The sequence below is a fragment of the Nasonia vitripennis genome (genome assembly GCF_009193385.2).
Source record: "Nasonia vitripennis strain AsymCx chromosome 1 unlocalized genomic scaffold, Nvit_psr_1.1 chr1_random0006, whole genome shotgun sequence".
In the NCBI taxonomy this organism is placed as follows: Eukaryota; Metazoa; Arthropoda; class Insecta; order Hymenoptera; family Pteromalidae; genus Nasonia; species Nasonia vitripennis.
The window spans coordinates 741,652-768,112 of NW_022279593.1; the positions used below are offsets into that span (position 1 = coordinate 741,652).

A 26,461-nucleotide genomic window follows, 5' to 3' on the forward strand; every position below is an offset into this window, starting at 1 on the left:
TATCAACTTTTTTGCGTAGGATAATATATGAAGCAACCGTAGTCCATCATTGAGCGTATTAGCCTTTTATATAGAACTATAAGTGTATCGGGATCAGCGCCCTAACAAATACAGCAGAGAAACTTTAAGATGTTGGTGGAGCGCAGACATTTTGTTTGAATATACTCTATATGCTTTTTGAAAGTCAGTTTGTGATTAAATATAATACCGAGAAACTTGGCCGATTCGTTAGATTTAACTCTTATACCCTTGATGTTAATTTCAGAACTTCCAGGTGGACTTTTTCTTGGGGAAATTTTACGAAAACCTTCTTTTGAGGGGAGAGCTCTAGTCTCATCCGTGAGTTGTTGAGCCGAGTGAGGCTTAACCCGCTGACAGGGTACGCATGCGCAAATCGTTGAATTTACAAGCTTATTTTGACCCAGAATCCAAATCTGAGGCATTAGAATGCTCGATGTCAATGTAGGACCGCTGTGAAGGCACTGATGATAAGCGTGTCGGACGAACAACAAACTAAGAACAGAATTCTGCGGCAATATCGGGGTGTGTTTTCAATCAAAAGAGAGATCAGAGTGAGCCAATCGACCTTCTACACGCAAGAGGCTATCTTCTTTGCCCAAAAGTGGGTTTAAATTGCTGAGCCCTTCGGCAGTCTTCTTTCCGATATCAACAGCTTAATCTCCTCACCAAATGCCCCTGCTTGAGCTAGAGGAATGACTGCCACTGCAGGGAGCTTAGCAGTAGTCAAAAAGGGGGAGGAAGAGCACCCTACCAACGTTCCTCTGTTTCGAATTTGATTTAGAACGTGTTTTCAAAGCGATACAGCCCGAATATGTCTAGTCAATGACGAGAATCATGTCAGAATCTCGAATTTCTCGGATCTTGGATGAGCGTGGATAACTCGAACCAGGTCAGCAGGCCAAGGCGACTCTGGTGGAGGCATGGATAGCCACACCGGGCTCTGCCACCAAAGAGCACAGTTGGCCAATGCTCCCAGCTGAACTGCTCGCGTCGCCAAGTCAGCCGGATTCTCTTTAGTCGAAACGTGAGTCCACGTTGCCGACGGCAACCCAGTTTGAATCAGCGAAACTTGATTAGGTTCAAATGTCTTTCAATGATACGGAGGCTTACGAAGTCACGTAAGCACGATCTGACTATCGGACTAAGGCAATATTGGTAACGCTCGCAGAAACTTCAGCTTAGTTACGTGCAGGATGAGCTTGACAAGAAGAGCTGCATCACACAACTCCCAATTGGGAATGCTCTTCGTTTTCACCAGAGCTACCTTTGACTCAGCTACTAACAAAGACACCCGGAAATGTCCGTTGCCCTTATCGCTTCGCAGATAGACCACAGCTGCATACACTTGAGAAGAAGCATCCAAATACCCATGGATCTGGTAAGAGCAAGTAGCCGTACCACCTAACCAATGCTCGATCGACAAAGATGACAATGTAGATAAACCTTTGCAATAATCATACCAGCGCTCACGAATATCAGTTAGTAGGAGTAAATCCCAATCACACTTTAGAATCCACATATTTTGCATCAAAATCGTCTCCATGACCGTGACTGGAGCAAGCGAACCTAACGGATCGAATAGGCGAGTGATAATCAAGAGGACGAACCTTTTTGTGTATGCTGCAGCCACGTTCTTGATGTTAACAGCGTTGAACCTGAAACTATGCTGCGATGAAACCCTGTGAAAGCCCAATGCCTTAATTGGCTCATCTTCAGTGATCTGCTTCACCAAAACCAGCTTTGCTGAATCTGTAAGCAGCTCCCGATAGTTCGCAGCCCACTATCCAATTGAATCCCTGCAGAAGCTAACGATTCAGTAAGTTCGACTCTCTTCCGAATTGCAACTAACAGCTCATCTGCCCCAGCGAATATATCATCAATATATGTCTTCAATTCCAGACAACGAGCTCCAAGCGGAAGCCGATGACCTTCATCCTTAACTAACTGAGATAGAGTGCGAATCGATAAATAAGGAGCACAAGCCATTCCATTGATGACAGTGGTCAGACGAAAATCAACTGGTTCAGATGCTGCGTTGGATGACCAGACGATCCTCTGATAATCGCGATACTCTAAGTCCATCTGAGTCTGCTGGAACATCTTGTTTATATCGTTCGTAAATACGAAACGATACCTATGCCAATTTAAAAGGATCAAAGAGAGGTCACTCTGCAACGAAGGTTCTCTTAACAAAAAAAAGATGGCTACAAAAACTCCTCAAGAATCCAAAACCGCTGCAACAACTTATATAAGTCATCCTGGGGAGCGCAATGAAACACCTAAACTGGATGTTGGTTTGAAGCACTTGCCGCCTGCCGTGTCATCCCTAAATCCATCGGCCCAGAAACAATCCAACCAAGGACGGTGTTTTGTGCAACATTGAGAATCTTAAGAGATCGACAGAGAATAAATGGAGACCCCAGAGCGAAGCAACTGACTATAAACATAAGCACCTAAGATCATGTCGATCTTCTTCGGGACTGTAAACTCCGGATCAGTTAGAGTGACATCTGAAAACTGTTCTCTCATAAAATTCTCACTAACTTCATATGAAGGAAGAAGGGACGTGAGTTTAGAGAAAACTAGCATCTTAGTTTTAACCTGGAATTCCGAATCTACTGCTGAACGAAGAATGAGTGGAACGATCGAACAGATAGTCCTAGCTGCACTAGCTCCCAAGCCAGACAGTGGTACATGTGTACGTCGTTTAGGCAGTTCAACTAACTGTACAATGGCCTTGGACACACACGACACTTCTAAGCCTTGATCTAAAAGCGTCTGTCCATACGTGCCCTTGTTCTTTGGGCCTACCACCAACACACGCGCAGTGGCAAGGAGAATCTTCCTCGAAGACACAAAGAACTTAGCAGCATGCAAGACCACCGCTGAGCCAATAGTGGCCGATTTTGCATAAACTAACGACCGACGCCCGAGCGACTCGAGAGCTTACAAGTTCGCTTTTAAAATTATTGATTCAAAAACTCAACCAATTACTCACTCCTCAATCAAAGCACCATAGAAATAAGCTAATATATATATATATATATATATATATATATATATATATATATATATATATATATATATATACTAGCTTTGCCCCCCTGCTCGCTTCGCTCCCCAACCCCCCATTTTAGTTTCTGTGTGATTTTTATTTTGAAAATGTTATCTTCATGATCTGATGATTACGTTCTAGTTGGTTAAGAACGATCTTATTGTATTATATAAAATTTGTAGGTCATAAAAAAGTCAAGAATTTAATGTTTGTGGAAATAGAGAAAATCATAAGAAAAAAAGTAAAAGTACTGAATTAACGTCGAACTTCTACTGCTAATGGCATTTAAAATATATAATTTTTTTCTATTTTTTCAGAAATTGTTCTAAAATTAATTTCGATTTTTCTTATTTTTGATTATATGTTACAATTATAAATAAATCTGGTCCGCCAATCTTTCTTATAATAACCATTGCGGCTTTGTTATATGACCTGTGGCCTCTAATATATGTTGATAATCGATCTTTTTGGTTTTACGTAGCATAATGAGGAAACAAATCTGTTTTTCATTTTATTAGTGTGTTTTGGTTTCATAGCGATTCTTCATATATGTATATATACAAAAATCAAAAGTGTGGAATGAGTGAGGAGAAGTTGTGGAATCCAATCAATATTACAAAAATTTTGTGGGAAAATACGATTTGCCTCAGCGTAAAAACTCTCACGAGATAGAGAGAAAAGCCAGGACGAGCGAACGTTTTATTCAAACAAAGTAAATTATAGAAACAAAAATAGACTCTAACATGAAAAAAATGAAAGAGAGAGAAACGCAATCTTCCATCTATCTACATAATATCAATTTAAATTTTGAAATTCCTCTAATTCTAATTGAAATTTTTTTCAACTGTCACATGAGTCCTAACATCTAAGAATATTCCTACCGTTTTATTTCTCTTTTTTAATGCACCAATATTGCAATATTTTAATGTTAAGATGAAATATCGCACTTTCCGGAATTTTTCAGGAATTTTTTTCGTTTAAATCAAGTGCCGCTGCATACTTTTAGAGAATTGTCCTTTTTAAAGACTGGCACAATTTGATGTAAATTTTATCTGAGCGTTCGATGATACCTAGGCGTTCCATTAGATGTATCTCATCACGGAGTGCTTTTTTCAACTGGATTGGCGAGACTTTTTGAAAAAGCGAGTATCATCTAAGACTGAAGCGATAAACGTATGATAAAAATCTTCCCGGTTCTTTTCTAAAAACATGTCAAAACTTTTTAATAAGATTTGCCAAGTCACACCTCTCGTTTTGATTCAAACCGGTAACAGATTCAAGTTTTCGCTCTATCTCAGTATTCGTAAGATCAATTTCTGGATTATCCGTCAGGTATGTGTAATCGTTGTTTTCCTGACATAAGTTCTCACAAAAGTTAACCTGTATTTGTCTATTACTTATTGAAACTTTTTGAATGACAAAAGTAACTTTCACTAAATCATTTCTTACTGGATCAAGCACGAAGAAAATGTGCTCACCTATATTCACAACACAATTATATTGTTCTTGAAAATCAATACCAAGTATACAAGGTCTAATCAACTTTGCGATGACTATAAAATTAACATCAACATAAAAATCTCCAATTAAAACTGATGCTTGCATCTGTTTTTTTATAATGAGGGATTTTTATCCGATAAAACCTATCGTCTGCACGCCCACTACCAGAAGAATAGTTAGATGTTTCCATCGTGCTGCATATTGGTCGAACAATTCTGCCGACAGGCACGTAATTTTACTTCCGGTATCTACTAACGCCTCAAAGCTTACACCTTCAATGCTGATGCTTATTTCGGGACATTCAAGTGGAGCTTTCGGCATGATATCGTCTAATGCCGGATTTTTTTGAGAGAAAAATTCCCTCATGAAATCTTGAATTAAGTGAGTCTTTGTGTTAGAACCTATATTGTTGACTAATTGAGGAGTTACACACTTCTTGAAATCAGAGTTGTCTTCATTATCCGAGGCGAGGCGGGTAACTTCATGTAGTTTCCTGCTTCCGCTTTAGAATCAGAATTTACAATGACGTTGTCTGAGATTTCAGACACAAAACTAACATTTTTAGAGGGATTGGTTGATTTACTTTTCACGAAAATAGTTCCCGGAGTGCGAGTTCTGATGTTGATCATGAGGTTTATAATTTCCAGTGTTTCGAACTGGGGACTGAGAGAGATTCATAGAAGGACGTGATGATGATGTGGGTGAATAACTACTATTCCAAACCCCGGCCTGATCAAGATTCTCTAATAGAGCAATTAAACCGGAAACGGTTCTAATGCCTTGTCCTAAAATAGCAAGTCGAACTTGCTCATCAAAATATCTAGAAAAACACTGGACAATCACTGGTTCACGTGGAGGATCGGACAGAAGGGTGACTTGATTATACAATTGGAGTACATATTTGCTTCTTGTTGATTGAAGTTGCCCTTTGTAGTGTGCGTGTTCTAAATCACGCCTAACAGACAATTGTTTATTGTCGTTTCAGTAGTGTTGTCTGAAACGTTGACTGAAATCTTGGACTCCTCTTACTTCATTTCTTACATATTCCCACCAGTCCATGGCCGGCGGCCTGAATGCTTGGTCGACAAGAAATTTAAAGCTATAATCCGACGCTCGAGATACTACTAACTTCATTTTACTTAAGGCTGGAGCGACAGAATTTCCTCTGGCTAAACTTGCATTCCGTTGATCAATTAGCTTGAGAGTTTCTGCTTGATTATTCACAAGACTCGTGAGTAACTCCTGTTGTCATACCGCAAGCGTATTGACCACTTCTTGCTGAGCGTTGATTCTGCTGAGGACAACCCGTTGATCCTCCTGTCTGGTGGGTTGAGCGCTTTGTAAGCCGGCGACGGCCACGTTCAAATCGCTGATCCCTTTTTTGTTCTGAAGGATTCTCTCTCCACGACGATTCACTTCCTCAGTTAAAGTTGTATCCCAAAGAATCAGTCTCTGACAAAGTGCGTCTACTTTAACCAAGTGGCTATCGATAGAACTAGCCTGAGTCCCCATTTCTCCAATTTGATTCGTGACATTCGAAAGTTGTGTTTTTGCCTCCGTTAGAGTGCTAAATTGTGCCAACTGCACTGTAGTTGTAGGATTTGTAAAAGCCGATGTTGATGTCGTCGTCTGTGTGCCCAGAGTGAGTGACGCGCTCGTCATGATGTTAGTGGCGAATTGTTGAAAGGTGTTTTCCGAAGCTCCTGCAATCTCTTGCCTATTTTGCTGATTTACTAATTCGTTCTCCGGAAAGATGTTTGACAATGTCAAGATGTTTTCAGGAGATGGGGGAGTCAACGGTTGATTGTCGTCGCTGCGGGACTGATCGTGCGTAGTCCTTCTGCCTGTGACCTCGTAACTACTCTGGGCTGGGGAGCAGCCTCATTTTTATTATTTTTTTAGGCCCATCTCAAAAGAGTTTTGAACTAAGTAAAGAAAATTCGAGACGAGTTATCGACCTACCACGGCATATTCAAGAAGAATTTCAAAACAACCTGATAATTACTTAAAGGAGGTAAAACGATTCGATGAATACAGTATTAGAAATATAGGACTGTTCAAGTGCTGTTATAAATTTTTTTTTCAATTAATGTCAGTGATTTTATTTATTTAGACATAAGTCCCACCAGGAGTACCATGCGAGGACTATGGATTCTTATTGATTCACGTGAAAGGAAACTTGTGTAGCATTTGGGTAGGTAAATGACTTAAAACGCAATAACCTTAAAATGGTAGTAAAAGAAAAGATATATTGTCAATTAATATAACACAATGTTAAATTTAGAACAATATCTCTGAATGCGCCTCGCAATTTTCTTGAAGATATTTAGTTCTATTTAAATCAAAGATTAAAGTTTATCATATAATGACTGAACAAATAATAATTAAATTTATACAAGTAAATTTAGTATGATCAAAAGGAGGTTGATCTTAGAATTGACGTGAATTGAAATAATCTAATTTAACTGTGTCATCAATTACTCCTCAGCAACAATTGAACAGCCTGTAGTTCGTGGGAGACTATAGTCGACTGTTTGAAAGAAACTAGAACAGAGAGAGAAACAACACTTTAATTATTACCTTTAATACGATAAAGTGGTTTGTGACAACACAGTTTTATTCTTTTTGTGTTCGAAAAACATTGAATCAATAGTTCCGATGGAATTCGTTATGCGTGTTAGAGTATACGTTGCTGCGTAGAAAAGAAACACTCGCGACCACCGAGCGATGGTTTGGATACGAGATCCACGTGTTTATTAGTTACGCGAGACTTTACTGAATTATCGCGTGAGCTATTTACGTCGTAGATCGCGATGCGCCCTAGCCGGCAAGTACAATACGGACGTAGCCCGATATTGTAAAAGGCACTTAGCAGTCCTTAGACTGCAACTCAACCTCTCCGGCTTACGGGGGCAGTTGTTAGTTATGTTAGCCTGGTAAGTAGCATTCACCGTGCCAGAGCTTCGCCGTGGCTATACCTCTGTGAGTACAAGTGAAATTGACGCATGGAGCTTAGCACAAATGCCTATTTCTCCGGCCAGAGTTAGTAAACTTATAAGCTAGCACTGCACATAGAATATTGAATATGAACCCGCTATTAAGCGATTCAATTACTGCACTTACACTTAAACTTAAAGTGAGACACTGAAATAATTCTCGCCGTTGCTCTCTGGAATGTAGATGCTTCGGATAGGACCTTAAGCATGCTCGTGTATCCTTGAGATTTCATTACGTTGAAACAAGGGTAAGACAATGTGTGTCTGCTTGCGCTGCGAGACTCTACTCTTTGGAAAGAAGAATTCTCAGCGGCTCAGGCATTCAAAGCGACGCGAAAAACAAATTAGCATTTACACGTGTTTCTTCCCGCGATAGCTCTCGCCGTTGCTCTCTCTCTCTCTCTCTCTCTCTCTCTCTCTCTCTCTCTCTCTCTCTCTCTCTCTCTTTCTCTCAGACTAACTTGAGGCATATGTGCGAGCAGAATGTCCCCACTCTGCTGACTCGACATAGCGGGCTGCTTATCGCATTGTCTGTTACGTGTGTGAGTGAGGTCACGTGGAAGTATTATATTAAATGCATCGCCATAGTAGTAGCTATTTGACTCGATGCCCCGTGCAAAGAATAATTAATGATCTGACCGGAAAAAAGATAACTTTTTTAACATAAAATTAAAATCGCGTTCAATTAAATTTTCAGTCGTTGCAGCATAAAACGGACAAAAATATTGATCGTTTTAAACTAACACGTATTATTCTTATTGATAATGATTTTAATTAATATAAATGTCATGCATACAATTGGAGCATAATATTGATTCTTATTATCTAATACATATTAATATTGTTATCGATAATTATTGTAATTGATTATACAAATTGAGTATAGTATTGGTTTTTGTGTATAACATTATTATTCTTATTGATAATGATTATAATTGTTTATATGAATTGAGCATAGTATTGATTCTTATAACTAACGCTATTGTTCTTATAATTAATGACTAGAATTAATAAATAGCAGTAGATGCCTCGCGCGCTAACGCTCGCTCGGTTGTATCTCAATGACGATCGTATATGTATATATACATTTTAAATATGTATATTTCATAAATACAATTTGTAGAATTTGAATTTTTAATTACAGACTAGCTAAAAACTAACTGGCTAACACTCGCTGGTTATATTTAAACATTAATTCAACTTTTAAATATATATAATCCACAAATGTATAATAATAGAAATATGAAACAAAAACAGTAATAAAATAATATACTATTGTTAAAATCTAATTTTACTTTAAAATTAGAAGTAATTACATAATAACATTAAAACATAATACTTATTATTTAAAATAAATTCAAAGAATGTATTGTTATTGAGTAATGTTATGTAGTTATTAAAAAAATATATTTATTTTGATGCGATGTGATGCATTTAATATAATACCAAAGGGACTTGATTTTATTTACGACAGACAGAGAAAAAAAGACTAAATTTGACCTGAAGGCACAATTACATTACTATAGAAGATAAATGGGAAATTACGAAATGTTCGTCATGGTGACGGTCATAGATTTTTAGATGTTCTTTACATCGAGATCTGACGATGAGACGAATTAACTTAAAAAAGGTGCGATATAATATAGATGTCGATGCCCTGATAGAATCGGTAACCCATTTAATAGCCAGTTCTTGGAATGGAATCTAAGAACTAGGCAGTTTTCTTTGCCATTTCTTAGGCAAAATGTAACGCTTTTTCTCCAACTTAATAAGCAGTTCTTGAATTCAATCTGTTTACCTTGTTCTTAAGTACAAACTGCCCATTATAGTTGGTCGAGTAACACAGCTGGGTTACACGTGTTTATCACAGTTTGAGGTTATAATTGGAAAATGGTATATAGCAGGCTTGGATTAGAGTTTTTAGTTTATGGTATGGTATATAGCAGGCTTGGATTAGAGTTTTTAGTTTATGGTATGGTATATAGCAGGCTTGGATTAGAGTTTTTAGTTTAAAGGAAAGTATAGAATAATTTTTTGCATCAGAAAAAATTCTGTCTGACCGAAGACTTGAACCCACACCCTGCACGAGGCTAAATAAGTACGGCCGTGCGCTTTAGCTGACTGAGCCACGCAGACGTTGTTAAATATTAATAATTTAGTAGTTTACATCCAAAAAATTAATTGATTTATTTATATTTTCACGAAATATAATTCTCAGCCATAAAAAATGCCCAAAATATCGCTACTTTTAGGAAATTTGAAATGTCCAGTTTTTTCACATTTTACTTAGCCAGTTTTTGCCTTTACGGCCATTTTCGATCGTTTGTTAGAGTCATACAACAGATATATGACATTGTGATTATTTTAACTCGGTTTTCTAATATACTTAACGCGGGATCTGTTGCCATATTATGGCGTATTTATTAAAGTCACTATGTCAGCTCTGTTTATTTATTAATTAATACTATAAATTTAATTGTAAACTAATATAAAAATTTAAGGGAACAACATTAAAGTTTTTAATTGAAGTTGAATATAATATAATAAGATAATTTTAAATTTATAAGTTAAAAATATTAAATGAAAAAGTATATGAATGTAATATGAATGTAATATAAGCCATGTATCATGAGGCGCGTGGTAGCATGGCAGCCATAAGGGTAAATTGCGTACTTTATTACACTAGTAATAATATTTATTATTTTAATTTAATGGTTTAGTGTTAGCTATTGATTAAATAAAAGTGTACATATATTTTATTTTTAATATATTTTCTTTTTTTTAAATATTATTTATTGTTTTTCATTATTAAATATATTTAGTCTTAATGAAAATGGTATATTTTATACCTTTAACGAAAATCACTGCTAAAATTTTTACTTGTCCAGTTTTTAGCTTGTTGAACAATAACAAATTCTTTTTTTTTTCACGATAAATACTGGGTGAAATTCGCCTCTAATTTAGGTTACAAATTTTTTACTGATACATAACAATTCGACACTTATTATTATAGCGAATAGTGAAACGGGGTCTATGATACAATGCACTATGAGTATACCAACAAAACAAATGTCCCAACAAAAATTTTGAACTACAGCAGACTATGTCCAGGTATCAAAATCACCTTCAGAATGACAAGACATGGTCTATGATACAAAGCACTTAGTATACAACGAATATGAAAAAAAAATTTCACTTCCTGTAGACGATGCCCAGGTGTCAAAATCACCTCCCGGATGACGAAACATGGCCTATGATACAATGCACTATAAGTATACAACAAATCTACTAAAAAAAATTTTTCACTTTCTGTGGATGATGACCAGGTGTCAGGATGATCCTGAGGTTAACCCATTATAGTTATGGTAATGATATATGGTGCTACCTTTAAAATCACACCAAAAAACCTCGTTTATAATCATAAGTATATTATCAGCGTTAAAATTCCAGGAAGACCAAAATTCCAAGAAGTCCAGAAAAATTCCCTGATAAATCCGGAAAGTGTGATATTTCATCTCAACATTAAAATATTGCAATATTAGTGCACTAAAGAAAAAAACAATAAAACGGTAGAAATATTCTTAGATGTTATGACTCATGTGATAGTTAAGAGAATTTCAATTAGGAGTAGAGGAATTTTAATAAATTGAACTAGAAAAGATGTTTTGGACAGAAATTTAAGCGAATTAATATTATTTAGATTTAGATGTAGATATAGATGTAGAAGATTAGAGTGAATTATATGATTTTGGCATAGTATCGATTCTTATAACTAACGCTATTGGTCTTATTGATAATGATTATAATTCATTAGGAACTTTATGCAAATAGTATTGTTAGACTAAGCGTATTATTTCCGTTAAGTAGTGTAATTCCTTTCCCATGATTTTAGAGATACAAGAGGAAATCAACACAGCGTAGCCACTCTAGTCCGAGTTGCGCAAATAAACATTCCTTATTATTCCTGTGCATACCTTTAGTGATTTGATTATTATTTTCTCGTCATCATCATTACCATCATTATTATTCTTAAACTTACTTAATGGTTCTGAGGGTACTTATTCTTGTAACTAGCAAGTCTTACATGCTTGCACCTTAATGATTTGCAGTTTATCAATTAAATTACATGTGATAATTAATGGCGTATAATATGATAATTGGGTAAATAGATTATTTCTTGTTTATGTCTATAGAAATATCTTAACTTACTACTTATTTTATCTCTTACATGCGTTTCCTTACATTATTGTTTAAGGAATGTAAGATTACGTTTTAGTTCAAATCCATTTTTTTTTTTTTATCAGTGTGATTATGCTTTAAACGTAAGTTTCTAGATACTTTCCCACGTTTCTTATCATGCGATTAGGTGTTAAGGACAACGACACGAACGACGACTTCAACACTGTGCAACGAATAATCGAAACATCTCCAGAAACCCACGTTCTGGATTTCCAACAATTCGAAAATTTCTTGGATAAAAGTCATGGCCAATACAACTCGGTCGACATTGCACTCAAATTCACAGACGACATCGAAGAACTTGCTACCATGCTCGACAACGTTACTCCATCTCTAACCGGCAAACTAAAATCCAGGTGCCACCGACTTAAGAAAAAATTACAAAAACATATCAATGGAGACACTGGATCGGAATCTTCTCACCAAGATGAAAAAGAACAAATCTATTTTGGAACTCCCGGATCATAGCAAATAAAAAAGAAGAACTACACAAAATTACTGAAAACCTAGACATATTTTTGTGTGTCGAGTCATGGCTGTTGGACAAAAAACCATTCGAGGAAAACTTGCATCTCAACGTCTTCAAAACGTTCCGGAAAGTTCGACAACACTCTAGAGGAGGCGGTATGTTAGTTTTGATTCGTAATAATCTAGCTTTTTTTGAATTTATCAATCTGATTTGTACCGATAAATGCGTAGAATTAGCCAGCTTGACAATTACCAACGTTAAACCCGCGCTAAATATTGTGATATGCTACAGAGCCCAGAGTCAAACTCTTTTTCAGAACTCCTGAGATAATATTTTCAATTGCATAGACTCGCTGCCATCAACTATTTGCATGGGTGATTTCAACGCACACCACAAAAGCTGGAACTACCATAATAATGACACGAACGGTGAGAGGTTACTCTCTAGTCTCAACAATTTGAATGTAATACTACACAATACGAACACAATCACTCATACACAATACCACTACAACACAAGCTTAAGCTCAAATCCAAATCTAGACTTAGTATTTTCTTCCTCCAGTATTGCAGATAAAATCAGTATTAAAGTCAACAAAGATACATGGGGCTCTGATCATTTTCCGTTATTTATAAACTTACAACTAACCATGAGCGTATATCGTAAAAAATCTTTCAAAATTAATTCAATACGGACTAATTGGAACAATGTTTATGTAAACTTAGTTGATAACTATTATAAGCTTTTTACTACAGAATTTACTGATTCCTCTGCCAGTGAGAAATACTTGATTTTTACTGAAGTAATATCGAACGCAATTATTCTCAATAATCTGACGAAAAACATGTAAATAACAAAATTCATCGAAATCCTGTTCCTTGGTGGGACTCAGTGTGCCTTTAAAAAATATCGATGCACCGAATGTGTTAATGACTTTATAGAACATAAAAAAATTAGAGCAGAAGCCAAAAAAGACCCAGTCACACATCTGAGCACCATCAAACAGAAAACGCTATCGAATCAGCACTAAACAAAATTAGTCCTCCTTGGGCCAGTTCGAATCTAGACTAGCTTCCTTACTGTAATGAAAATGAATTTCTCTCCAGAGCCTTTAATTTTACTTAATTCAACATCGCCGTTGACAGTAAAAATTCTCGATCGAGTCCAGGACTCGATGGAATTAATTATGAATGCGTTCGACTTCTTTCAATAAAATGAAAGCTGATACTCTGAGATATCTTTAACGAAATGCTCAATACAAATAGCTATCCACTCTCTTGGAAGAAATCCTACATTCACTTTATTAGCAAATCAGATGGAGTTGGTGTTAGGCCCATAGCTCTAACCTCATTTATGTGCAAAAGTTTTGAAACTGCTTAAAAATAAGCTTTAATCTCGGATAGAGCCAAAAGACATAAGGTAAAACGCCCAATACTTGAATAAAATGAAAATTTAGACCTATACTTGGACACTCGAATATTTGCTATTGTGGTAAAATAAAAAACGTAACCTAAAAAACTAAACTGGATCAGCATTGTAAACACCATTACTAATAATATACTAATAATTTTGATAACATTTTAACAGAAATCAATTCTCAAGGATGATTTAAAAGACTGCTCTCGAGTCCCATAAGAGCAATTTTTTTCAGTATTGTCCAACTTTACCGAAAACGCGATTACCATAAAGGAGTAGTTCGACACGTTTGATTACAACGTCCAACTACTGGGGCTAATACCACGTCCAAGTACTGGTTCAACCGTATCAAATAATGTCCAACTATACCGCGTTTTTATGGCACTCTTCCAAATTTATTTTCATCATAAAAACTGATTGTTTGAGGCTTGGTTTTTTTTAAATTGAAAGTTAATTGTGTCGGCTAAACGTTGGTGTTAAGTAAGTACTATCGATAACCTTTTAAACCCCACTCTTAACATTGAAGATTCTTTTAGCTCAAACAAAGAACTACTCGCGGCTTTTTTAGATGTAAGCGGAGTCTTCTACAATGTCATTATTGAAATCCTTTTAGAAAAACTTGTCCAGATCGGTAGTCCTACTAACATCGTCCAATTCATCAAAGGAGGATGCCCATGAGTATAGGTGATTTCTGCCTGTAATGCGGTACCTACAAAACCTATACCAGCGTATAAAGCACGAAAAAATATGAAGTTTAAAAAAAATTGACCCCCATAACCCCCGGGAACATATAAAAAAAGCTACATCACCCGTAGTACTTTGCGTTTTAAAGTGTCTTTCTTCTAAACTATCGAGGTGCCTATCGATAGCTAGTATCAACACGCAATGTTACGTTGCATCCCTGATTGAGAGCCCCTTGATTGAGAGATTTTATACCCCTTGAAGGGGTATAAAATCTCTAAGTTCTGGTTCCTTTGAAATCGGGCATTTGCTCCTTGTTACCGTACTACCTCTTGGCACAGATTTTGGGGGTTGAATCGCAGCTCAAATTGAAGCTTGCAAAAAATGCAGTAGAGTAAAATTATTCTCAATTAAAAGCCACCCCCGTAGTACTGATCATTTTCACGCGCGACTGCACAAATGTCCAAACTCAAAAAGTAAAAATATGACATTTTCATGTGCTAAGATGACTCTTTGACCTCCAAGGTGAACCATCAAGGAGTGGTTCCTAATTAGGGATGTAGCGTAACATTGCTTTTTGATACTAACTTTCAATAGGCAGCTCGATAGTTTAGAAAAAAAATGTGCCAAGACACTTTAAAACGCAAAGTACTATGGGGGTGAGTCGATCATTCTTTTATTAATCGGGACTTACGGGTGGCTCCCAATCAGGAATAATTTTATTCTACTGCATTTTTTGCAAGCTTTAATTTGAGCTGCGATTGAACCCCCAAAGTCTGTGCCAAGAGGTAGTACGGTGGCAAGGCGCAAATGCCCGATTTCAAAGGAATCAGAACTTAGATATTTTATACCCCTTCAAGGGGTGGCTCCCAATAAAAAATTACTTTTTTCTACTGTATTTTATACAAGATTTGATTCTAGCTTTGTAGGGGCCCCTTAAAAGGTAGGCAAGTATAAACTGGTTTTTATTTACTATTAATTTTTTATTTGATGGTGATATAATTCTCTTAATAATTTTACGGTGAAATAAAAAGAATAATTTTTCAATGATAATTTTTTATTTTTTAATATCTGCTTTATTATTAATGATGTTGTGTTTCACTAAATTTGAAAGACGTTATAAGTTTATTTGATAATGGTATTAATTTTTATCAAATCAAACAATTCACAGTCCAGTTAGGAACTATCAACAGACGGGTTTATCAAGTATGTTCATAGTAGTGTAGAATACCGCCAGTAAATTAACAATGACGTTAGGAAAACAATGTAATTATAAATTGTATTAAAGAATAATTTGATAAATTTATTCGAAATACGTGATTGCCATTTAACTATTTGATTTCATATATTTTTTTACTATAGTTGTCACTAATACTAATAATTATTTGAATGAATTATATCATCATCAAATAAAAAATTAATAGTAAATAAAAACCAGTTTATACCTGCCTACCTTTTACCTTTTGAGGAAGGTTTTATTTTAAAGATTTCACGAATTTTTAAGGGTAATTATAATAAAATCTATCCTCTCGATAGATATATTACATTATACCTCACTAACTTACAAGAGAATCATCAAACTGTTGTTATAATAGTGAGTTTTAGTTCAAAAGCAACCGTCAAATAAGATTTGTAAAATAAGTAGATGACACGCTAGAATCTATCTCCACAGCAATACCCACAACCAGTATCCACACGTACCTCATAACCTACGGAGTGATAAGTGACCCGCGAAACCCTTGAGTAACGAGTTTCGACTAATTATGCTACAAATGCCCATGAAACTCTTGGAGACGACGTTCACACTGTCCACCCTGGGCACCAGGTACCTTGGAGGCCATTGCCGTCGCGATATTCGTGTTCAGCGACCTCAAAAACCCCCGAGTAACGAGTTTCGACTTATTATGTTACACATTCCCCTAAAACTCTTGAAGACGACGTTGATACTGTCCACCCTACATCCCACCACGTTCATATTGTCCACCCTGGGCACCGGGTATCTCGGAGACTTTTGCCTTCGCGATATTCGTGTTCAGCGACCCCAAAAACCCCCGAGTAACGAGTTTTGACTAATTATGCTACCCTATTGCAAAATCTCACGTGAGATCTTACACGAGATCTCACCTGAGATCTCATGCCAAAATCTCATCTGTTATTTTGGTCCGGAAGCTGCCGGATCCTCTTATTTATTCAAAAATGAGTTTTTTAATATTGGTAGTCGCCTATAAGGAGGAGCCTCCCCCCAAATAAGTTCAAAAAACTAGGTTTCCAAGCATTTTAGACAATTTTTCGATTTTTAAAAATATCTCATCTAAAATCTCACCTGAGATCTCAGGTGACATCTAAGGTGAGATCTCAGATGAGCAATTTATAAAAATCGAAAAAACATCTTAAATGCTTCGAAACCTAGTTTTCTGAACTCTTCTGAGTAGGAGCACCTCCTTATAGGCGACTTCCAATATTAAAAACCTTATTTTTTATTAAATAAGAGTATCCAGCAGCTTCCGAACCAAAATTACAGATGAGATTTTGTCATGAGATCTCAGGTGAGATCTTATGTAAGATCTCACGTGAGATTTTGCAATAGGGTACAAATTACCCTGAAACTCTTGAAGACGACGTTGATACTGTCCACCCTGGGCACCAGGTACCTTGAAGGCTCTTGCCATCGCAATATTCGTGTTTAGCGACCCCCAAAACCCCAATACTATGCACCGAATGCATCTATTTATTATATATATATATATATATATATATATATATATATTTTATTTCTAATTCGATTTGATTTCGCGCCACGGAAGTTTCGAGGATAAGAACGGAAGTTGGGAGAAGGAAAAAAAATTGAAAAGAAATCACAATACAAAATTTTGGTCAGCTATAGAATGATAACGGATCGTTCATTTTTACGAAACTTTTTTTAAATATAAGTTCTTTTAATATCTTTGAAAGTAACATTGATTCGCCTGATAAAACAACGTATTTCAATAAGATATGAATGTTTGAATATTTTGTAGAAGTTAGAAAACTCCATTTTGAAGAATATAAGGTTGCGGTGCGCCCGATAGCCCGTATATTACTCTAGAACTTAGACTTGCCATTGGGGGCGCTACCGCGCTCCTTGATTTTTTTGCCTATCAGGAGATGAAATTTTTATTTAACTTTTTTTTCTATATTTCCGGGGGTTATGGGGGTCAATTTTTTTTTTAAATTCATATTTTGCCGTGCCCTATACGCTGGTATAGGTTTCGTAGGTACCGCGTTACAGGCATAAATCACCTATACTCATGGGCATCCTCCTTTATAATCTTCGAACGACAAATCTTTACTCAAAACTCCGACAACAATCCAAGAACTATTTACAAAGGCGTACCTCAAGGTGGTTTATTAAGCCCCCTTCTTTATAATATTTACGTCAGTAAAATTACAGCTAATCTTCCTAAAAGCATCGTAGCCTCCCAATTTGCAGACGACATAACCATCTACATAAACAAATTTTCCTACAACAAAAATAAACAACTTTTAGAAAAATGAATTGTACAAATTAAAAAAAAATACTTATACGACTTAGCACCACACAAAACTCTATTCATACATTTTAACAGAAAAAATATCAAACCAGGTGAGAGTAAAATCAAAATTAACCACCTTACAATCCCATCTAGTGAGACAGTACGGTTTCTCGAAATCATCCTTGACTTCAAACTCTCGTTTTAACTCCAAATCGACCACATACACAGAAAAACTCTAAAAGCCTTGAACTTAATTAAATTTCTAAGAGGTACGTGGTGGGGATGTGATCCATCTACTTTATTGATTTTCTATAAGAGCTTTGTAAGGTCTACTCTCGACTACGGCTGCTTCATATACTTTTCCACGCAAAAACTACAAGTTCAAAAAATAGAAAGGATACAATATGCTGCCATCAGGTATGCACTGGGCTATAGAATATCCACACCAACCAACGTTCTCCTAGCTGAGTCCAAGCTCGACCCAATTGAAGAACCCAGCAAATACCTTTGCCTAAACTACATATACAAAATCATTTCTAATAAAAACTTGCTGGTACACAAAACGCTTATGCAGTTTAATAACAATCTAAACAAACAAAGTAAAAATAAAAAATATAGTAACAAGCTTCTACTCCAATGCATTAAAACTGCATCCCCCAATTTTAACGAAATCATATCTAAAACACATTATTACAATTATGCCTACCATTACGACGTTTTAATCCACACTGTCATTACCAACATCGAGCTAGAAAAACACTTAAAAAATCGACCACCCCCAATAAAATACTTGACGAACTTATAAAAAAAGAAAAAGCGTATGCCATCTTTACTGATGGCAGCAAGACTGAGAACGCTAGCTTCGTGGGAACTGCTTGTGACATCCATGACCAACGAGCACACTTTGTTAAAAGCATAAATCCAAACACCTCGATATTTACTGCAGAATGCATTGCTCTAAACCAAGCAACAGATTACGCACTAACAAGACCGAATGAAAACGTTATCATCTTCACGGATTCCTTAAGCGCTATATTATCACTCAGAAATCTTAGGATTAACGTAAAAAGGAACTATTATATCCTTGAATTGAAGGAAAAAACTCTTGAATTCTCAGAGAAAACAACAAACGGAACTAACGCCAAATTCTTTTGGGTACCAACGCATATAGGAATCCTTCGAAATGAAAATGCAGACCTATAGCTTCTTAAAAATACCCGTTACTGACCACAAAGAAGTAACCAAATCCACTATTGAAACAGATATCTCCCATTTTTAATTTACCAATTCCTTCAAAATTAATCGGAAACTGTCGTCCTGCACAAAAGGCTAGGCCTGTTATTCTTTTGCGCACAAAGTAAATCCAGACACTAGCATTTGTCGTTCTTCGCATATAAAAGTCTTATTTAATTGCTAATTCTGTTTGGCATGAGTTATCTGGTACATGCAATGGTTCTAAGAGCATCGAGCTTTCGCAATCTGGAGCATTTGTTAAGTGTGTGTTTATCGGATATAATTTGGTATAATAGAATTTCTGGCATTTGCTAAATTTGTGTTGTGATAGAAAAAAGTGAACAAATGATCTGGGCTTTTGAATAGCAATATAGTCGTCAACGGGCTCAATTAATACAGCATTACTACTATTATTTCCAATAAACACAGGCACTGTGTCTATTTTATCTATTTGCTAAGTAGTCTTGTTGGTTGACGGTATTTTAACATGTAAAATTAATAAATTCTGCGCTACAACAAAATCTATTTCCGATAACTTATTAACCACGTGATAGTTAAAATTTGATAATCCTTTAGGTAATTTATTTTCGGATCGTTCACTTATTAACTTACATGCCAGGTATAGCTGCTCGGTTGGTATTATGGGCTTCTTCTTCTGGATAAACTGAATGGTGGCCTGTCCTAGCCAAAGATTTGTGATTATGATAAATAGTGCAGTATCCACGATTTGATTCATATTGTCCGGTTCCTCGCTTAGAGCCTTTAGTATTTTGTTCTTGCTGTCTGCAATTGTTTTAATATTTATTGTGAATTCATTATCAATAACAATCAAGTTTTGTCTAGTGGATATTTCTGCTCGAGTTTTTGATCGACATTTCGTTCATGGAGTTGTCTAATTATAAGTAACTTTCTGCATATTTTATTTGTGTACTTAAACTTATAAAATTGTTATTTTAATAAAATTAAATATTTTAAATGTAAAAGTATATACCACGAACAAAATGTAAGGGACATGCTAACATCAGCTTGAAAATTAATTATTTCTCATATTTGTATACCAGTGTTACTATATCTTTTACAATTGACCAATTACTATCCACTATTAATGTTACCTAAAATTTAACTATTTATTATAATTGTATACTTCTATTAGTATATATTACAATTGGCTAGTTACTATGTACTATTAAGGTTTATTTCATTTCAAATTCTACATGTGCTACTGAAACGTTTGTTTTTAAAAAATAATATAACTGATAAATCTAAACCATTTAGAACAAAAAATAATTGTTTATTTCGATCACTATCTTATTTTTTATATTATGATACTTTTATTAACAGGGGATGTTGATAAAGATCATAAGGATGTTGTATGTTGTCATAATTTGAATTTTTGGAAAGAATTCGAAAAATATTATAATAATATGTATCGTAAGAAAAATAAGAATCACTTGAATAACCAGAAAGAAATTACATGCAATACATCGGAAATTACTCATACGTCGGCACAAGAAGAAATTATTAGGACACAAAAACGTGAAGAATCTCCAATAGATTTAATTAACTAAGTATGCAGATATTCAGATATTCAAATATCAATTCATTAAACTTTAATGGGGTAAGACTTAACGACGAGGGGAAACATCGTCTTTTTTTCCTGTTCTAATTAACGGTTGTGTTACCGGATAGTATTTTCAATATACTGACCATGCTTTATAGAAGAAATTCGTATTCTTATGAAAAAGATCAATTTTTTAGATTCGTCAATTGCATAATCTAAATAAAACTACTCAGTTTCATTTGAATACTTTTATTGATCTTCTGCAGCAAAAAATAATGTTGAATTTTAATGACCATTGATTTGTGTATAGAAGATTTTAGGGATTGTAATGTATGACGGGCGATATTAGCACGTCATAAGCTCAGCATGCCGCGAGAAGAAAGACTTGTACTAAATCCACACTTTTACAGGTACCAGCGCTGGCAAGGCGGGGAGAGCCGCTGGACGACACGAGAGAGGCGGAGAGAGGGGGAGAGAGAGAGAAAATTCGGCGACACGCGACTGAGACGCGTGCCGCCAGATACGATCCGACCTTTGAACTGACTCCTCGCGAGGCGCTCAGTACTTTCGGGAGATAACTGTTAAGAGAGTGAAAGTCGAAGTGTGTGAGTGTGCGTGCGTATACGACGTTGCGTCTCGCTACCGCATCCAGAACTGCACCGACGGGGTTCCGACTGCTGACAGCGAACATTAGGGCGATACCGGCTAACTGTAAGTGCCAGCTCTCTCTCTCTCTCTCTCACGCTACACTCGCCAGGGCTCTCCTTATCCTCCCTCGTACCTGCGACCTCGCTTGCTCGCATGCAAGCCCTGTATATAGTTTGTCAATAAACGCTGTGACTGTCCCTCAACAATCTCGGTAGTCGTTATTTTGCGTGTTCCTACGCGTACACTTGTATCTCGCTCCATCACCGACCCAGCCGCCTCCGCGGGCTTGCGTCTCGTATATGTACGAGATCGCAGCGTAACTGGCCTGGCCGGAACCTATTCAGCACTAGGTGCTATCCCGACGACTCTCTTCCTCGAGAGTAACGAGGTCTGCGGACCTTGATTATAGCGGAACTGGAAACTGAACAACTGCATCCAGCACACCGTTATATTGGCGCCCAACGTCTGGGATTTAACAATATTTGTTTAGAAGATTTCAAATTTCGGCATCGCAAGAAAAATAACAGTCGCACCGAAATAAAATCTATACAGCGAACAAAAGCCTATATTAGAGCGAGAACGCAAGTTACACGCTAAGCATAGCGACGCGCGACTTTGTTGACATCGCGGTCGAGCGAGCTCGCCGCACGAGATGAACAACACCGGTCTCCGGCGTTGTAGACGTTCGACGAAGTCGACGCGGTCGAAATATTATATTAAGACTTTTAGCGTATAAGTTTCGGAAAGAGTTTTTGCGATTCGCTTTAACAGTCGTTGTGGGCGGTTCGTATCTCTGTGTACGTGAATTCGTATTGAGTTTTTTTTCTCATCCTCAAAATTTTTTTTCCTTTTCGTGTTATCTAAATTTTTTTTTTGATACGACTTCAAATGTATCGTAGAAAATTTGTTTAGTGGTAGTTAGTAACCGAAAATACGAATTCACAAACAATTATTTTTGTTCTTCTCCTTCTATTTTTTTTTTGTCCCATACAGTTACTACTATAAGTACGACACATAAGTCGAAGCGAATATTTACCGCGCGCAGTGTAGTCAGTATAGCATAGCAGCGCACTGTACATGCACATAGGTATATAGTTGCGTACATACAGTCTGATCTATAGGATAGCTGCGTACGATACATATAGGCATACAGACGTACAGTACAACGCTTACAGTAACATAGGTGGTTTTATACGGCACGCGCTCACGCTATAGAGGTACATACTCACTGAGTATTCCTAAGCGTCCTACACGTATACGGCCCTAGATATAAACATATTACCTGCTTGACGAATTTAAATTCTAGCGCACCGTTATATAACGCACAGTGAGTAAGACTGTCAATAGTCTCCGAAGCTTAAAGTACACTCTTAAAAATACAGCTGCTCGTAGCTAACGCGAGTAATTCAAACATTATTTTATTTATTTACTAAGTGATTACATCTGTTTGAATTACTTTTTCCCGTATTGTCAATTTGTTACCTCCTGGTGAAATCAAACTTTTCTTTATTAATCGGACCCTCACAATACTAATTAAATATTGGAGGCAGAGGTATTGTTTAAGAGCGACACGCGGAAATAAATTCGACTTGATTATTTCTTTTTACAAACGCTTATAAAATTTAAGGAGAACAAAGCTTACTCTTCTGACGAGCGCTCACTCGTTTCTCTTGTTTGTTGGAAATACAGTGAGTCAGAACCGCGTGAATTATTTTTTTTTCTCTTCTTCTATCTGTACCCTTTCGTTATAGCAAACCAAAAAGAATTTTTCAGAGGATGGCGCTTTTTCAAGAAGAACTAGATTTACAAATAGAAAACTGGGCGCTTTCCCTGTCGCCATTGGAATTACAAAATAGATTAATCGAACTAGATCTTATTCGGAGTAATTCAAGGCTAGAAAATGTAAGTAGGTTAGCTAGACGACTTCGCGGAGACTACACTGCAGAAGATTTTCAAGAATCAAGTGATCCAATATTTATAGTTAGTTCAAGAAGAGACACAGACCTCCACAGATTAATATAGACAGATAAAACGTTACCTACGTCGCTGAAGAATAGCATAATAGCACAGCGCAGAGGAAGCAGAGTAAACGTGTTCGACACAAATTCGACATTCATAGATGAGTTCGAACCTCAGATTAATAATCCACAAATGTCAAGCATAACGCAAACGGGTACAAGTGTGTTGCCGACTAGCAACAGCACAGCGGCAACGACAAGTACCAGCACAATAACAACGCAAGCACAAGGAACAAGGCAAGCGAATACACAAGTAACGTACTCAAACAATGCCCAGAGAAACGAAGAGTACCTCAGGCAACAAAACGAACAACTGATTAGAATGCGCATCGCAGACGTCAAAGAGAAGGAAGCTTTACGACAACAACTAGAACAGCTGGAACAAGTTATTTTAGACATGGCGGAATCCAGTAATTCGTACACTCCGACGACGCCAGCTGATAGTAGGAAAGTTCGATTTCAAGAGACGCTAGATATTCGACACCCTGAACCTGACGCGCATAGTACGCGATACGCAAGCGAAAACCCGTGGATAATTAATTTAGACGGTACACAGAACTATCAGACCAGGCAAAATCCATTCAGAAGGCAGAGTAACACTCCAGACTATCACGAGTCTAAGGGGAGGGGCGGATCACCGATTGGTAATAACAATCCATTCCTCAAGCCTGGGGAAACACCATACGCTAATAGCACGAATCCTTTTTGGCCATTTGACGCCACGCAAACGAATCCGTTCAACCACACACCCACTCCTACGTGGACATCACAGTCACGTAAAGACATCGGAAAAATCGCCCGAGAATGGAAAATAAAGTTTGATGGCAGCCAAGACACTTGCATCGAAGAGTTCCTACAGAGAGTCAACGAATGCAGAATGTCATCTCATCTAGACGACACCGATTCACTGAATGCTATGTTGCACGTGTTAACGGGGCCAGCACTAATCTGGTGTAGACAACTGCGACACACTTGGTGTACATGGACAGATTTCTGCAAAGCTGCAAGGCGAAGTTACGGAGTCGATCAGGACATCCAAATGCAGCTGTTAGTCGAAGCCCAAGCGCGTACCCAAGGGAAAAAGGAGTCAGTGAGGGAACACATCTTCGCAGTACTGACGATCCTCAGCAGGTTAGATGAACCTCCACCGGTAGACGTACAATTGAAGATGATTTATGACAATATGTTGCCAGAAATCAAGATGATTGTACCACGTAAAGACGTCACAGACTTAGACGCCCTAGTTACGTTAGCGAGGGACGCCGAGAAGTTGGTTCACGATCGGGACAACTACAAGCCGCCACCTCCACCGGAACGTAGCCTGCTACCGCATGTCGCCTATAAGGAAAAGCCGGCTACACCAACAGCCACCACTGCGAAAACTCCTAGCATGAACGCTGTAACAGAACCCGTCGAACCAGCGAGCCCGCTTCAGAGCACGCTAGTCGCGACGGCAGTAAAGGAGGCCCTAGCCCAATTAGGCCTTGCGGGCATTGCTGCTTTTCAGCAGCAACCAGCGCAACTACAGCCGAAAGCAATCACAGCGGGTAGAAATAACCCGAAGAACGGCAAGAAGTCGAAGCCGGAAAGTGTCTCTACCGTGACAGTTGAAGAGGTAGTAGAGGAGAAAACGAAACGAACGGTACGCAAACCGGATAGTGACCACAATAAAGACCAGAAGGCTCGTGGGCCATATAAGCCCCACGTTAAATGCTATGATTGCATTTGTCCACAACACGTAAAAAGTTCGTGCCCAGAATGCTCCCAGAAGTCGGGAAAAGACCAAGGGAAGAAGTGAGTCAGGCCAACACTTCTCCCGAGGCAACAACGACCTCTAGCGAATCGCTCAATTTAAAGAGCGAGGACGCACTCATGCCGTTGAAGGCCGAAGATCCAAGTCCAGAGGATCACCGTCGCTGGTGGGTGCAGGTTGGAATTGCAGGGTTCAGAGTCCGCTCTTTGTTCGACTCTGGAGCTGCACGCACCACCATTGGCCCGGTCGGCATTCAGATTGCCTCGGCCTGTGGAAAACTATTACGCCCTATAAAGGACCAGGAGCGAAGCTCGCTAACGGCCAGTTAGTGCCGATTTATGGTCACGTCGACCTACCCTTTGACGTACAGGGTCGTCGAAAAGTACTGAAAGTCATGATCATGAGCGAACTTGATTCCTCCTGCATTTTAGGGACGGATTTCATCCGTGCATTTGGCGCCACGCTTAGACCTCGTCAGAATGTCCTAGAGATTGAGGGCACGTCGGAGACTATCCCTCTGGAATTATCTAGTCTCACTGACGGCGAGAGTAATGCCCTGGCGGCCATTGGCCTAGTTGATGTTACGCCGCGGCAGCGTAACCATTTAAACGAACTGCTGGATAGGTGGCTACCAGAGAACGAACAACCACCTGGCTGCACTTCATTGATCATGCACGCCATTGATGTGGGTTCCGCTCGACCTATCAAGCAGAGGTACTACCCCGTGTCGAAGAAGATTGAGGAGGAGATGCATAAGCAAGTGTTGGTAATGCTAGAAGCAGGAATAATTCGACGGTCGAACAGTGAATGGTCGAGTCCCGTAGTCATGGTGCGAAAAGCCAATGGATCCTACCGGTTTTGCATAGACTACCGTAAACTCAACGCCGTTTCCAAGGCCAGTGCGTATCCGCTTCCATTCATGGACTCCATCCTTAGCAAATTGCAGAATGCTCGTTACATCTCGACGATCGACTTGAGTAGTGCCTACCACCAGATCCCCATGAAGGAGGAAGACATGCACCTCACGGCATTTACGGTGCCCGGACTCGGACTTTTTGAGTTCACTCGGCTTCCTTATGGCGTGGTTGGTGGCCCTGCGACGTTCCAACAGCTTAGCGATAAGATTATCGGGCCTGAGTTGGAACCTCATGCTTTTTCGTACCTGGATGATATTATTATCACTACCGACACGTTCGAAGACCATTTACATTGGTTAGAAGTCGTACTCAAGCGGATCAGCGATGCTGGACTCACGATTAATTGGGAGAAAAGCAAATTCTGTTGCAGCGAGGTTAAGTACCTTGGGGTGATGGTAAATCGAGATGGCTTCCGTCCCGATCCGGATAAGGTTGCTCCAAT

General features: G+C 37.9%; 1 protein-coding gene across 20 annotated transcripts in view; it reads right to left on the bottom strand.

Annotated features, from left to right (window-relative positions):
* Window positions 1–26,461, bottom strand: part of Dop2 (dopamine receptor type D2) — a 572,837-nt gene that overhangs the window by 282,980 nt on the left and 263,396 nt on the right. For 10 of the 20 annotated variants that reach the window (XR_004227940.1, XR_004227941.1, XR_004227942.2 and 7 more), the window contains one exon: window positions 19,735–19,905. Coding sequence is in view for 9 of the 13 variants with exons in the window: in XM_031932017.1 (XP_031787877.1) it covers window positions 19,735–19,905 (171 nt within the window). In the remaining 4 variants the exon portion in view is untranslated. 20 annotated transcript variants of the gene reach the window in all.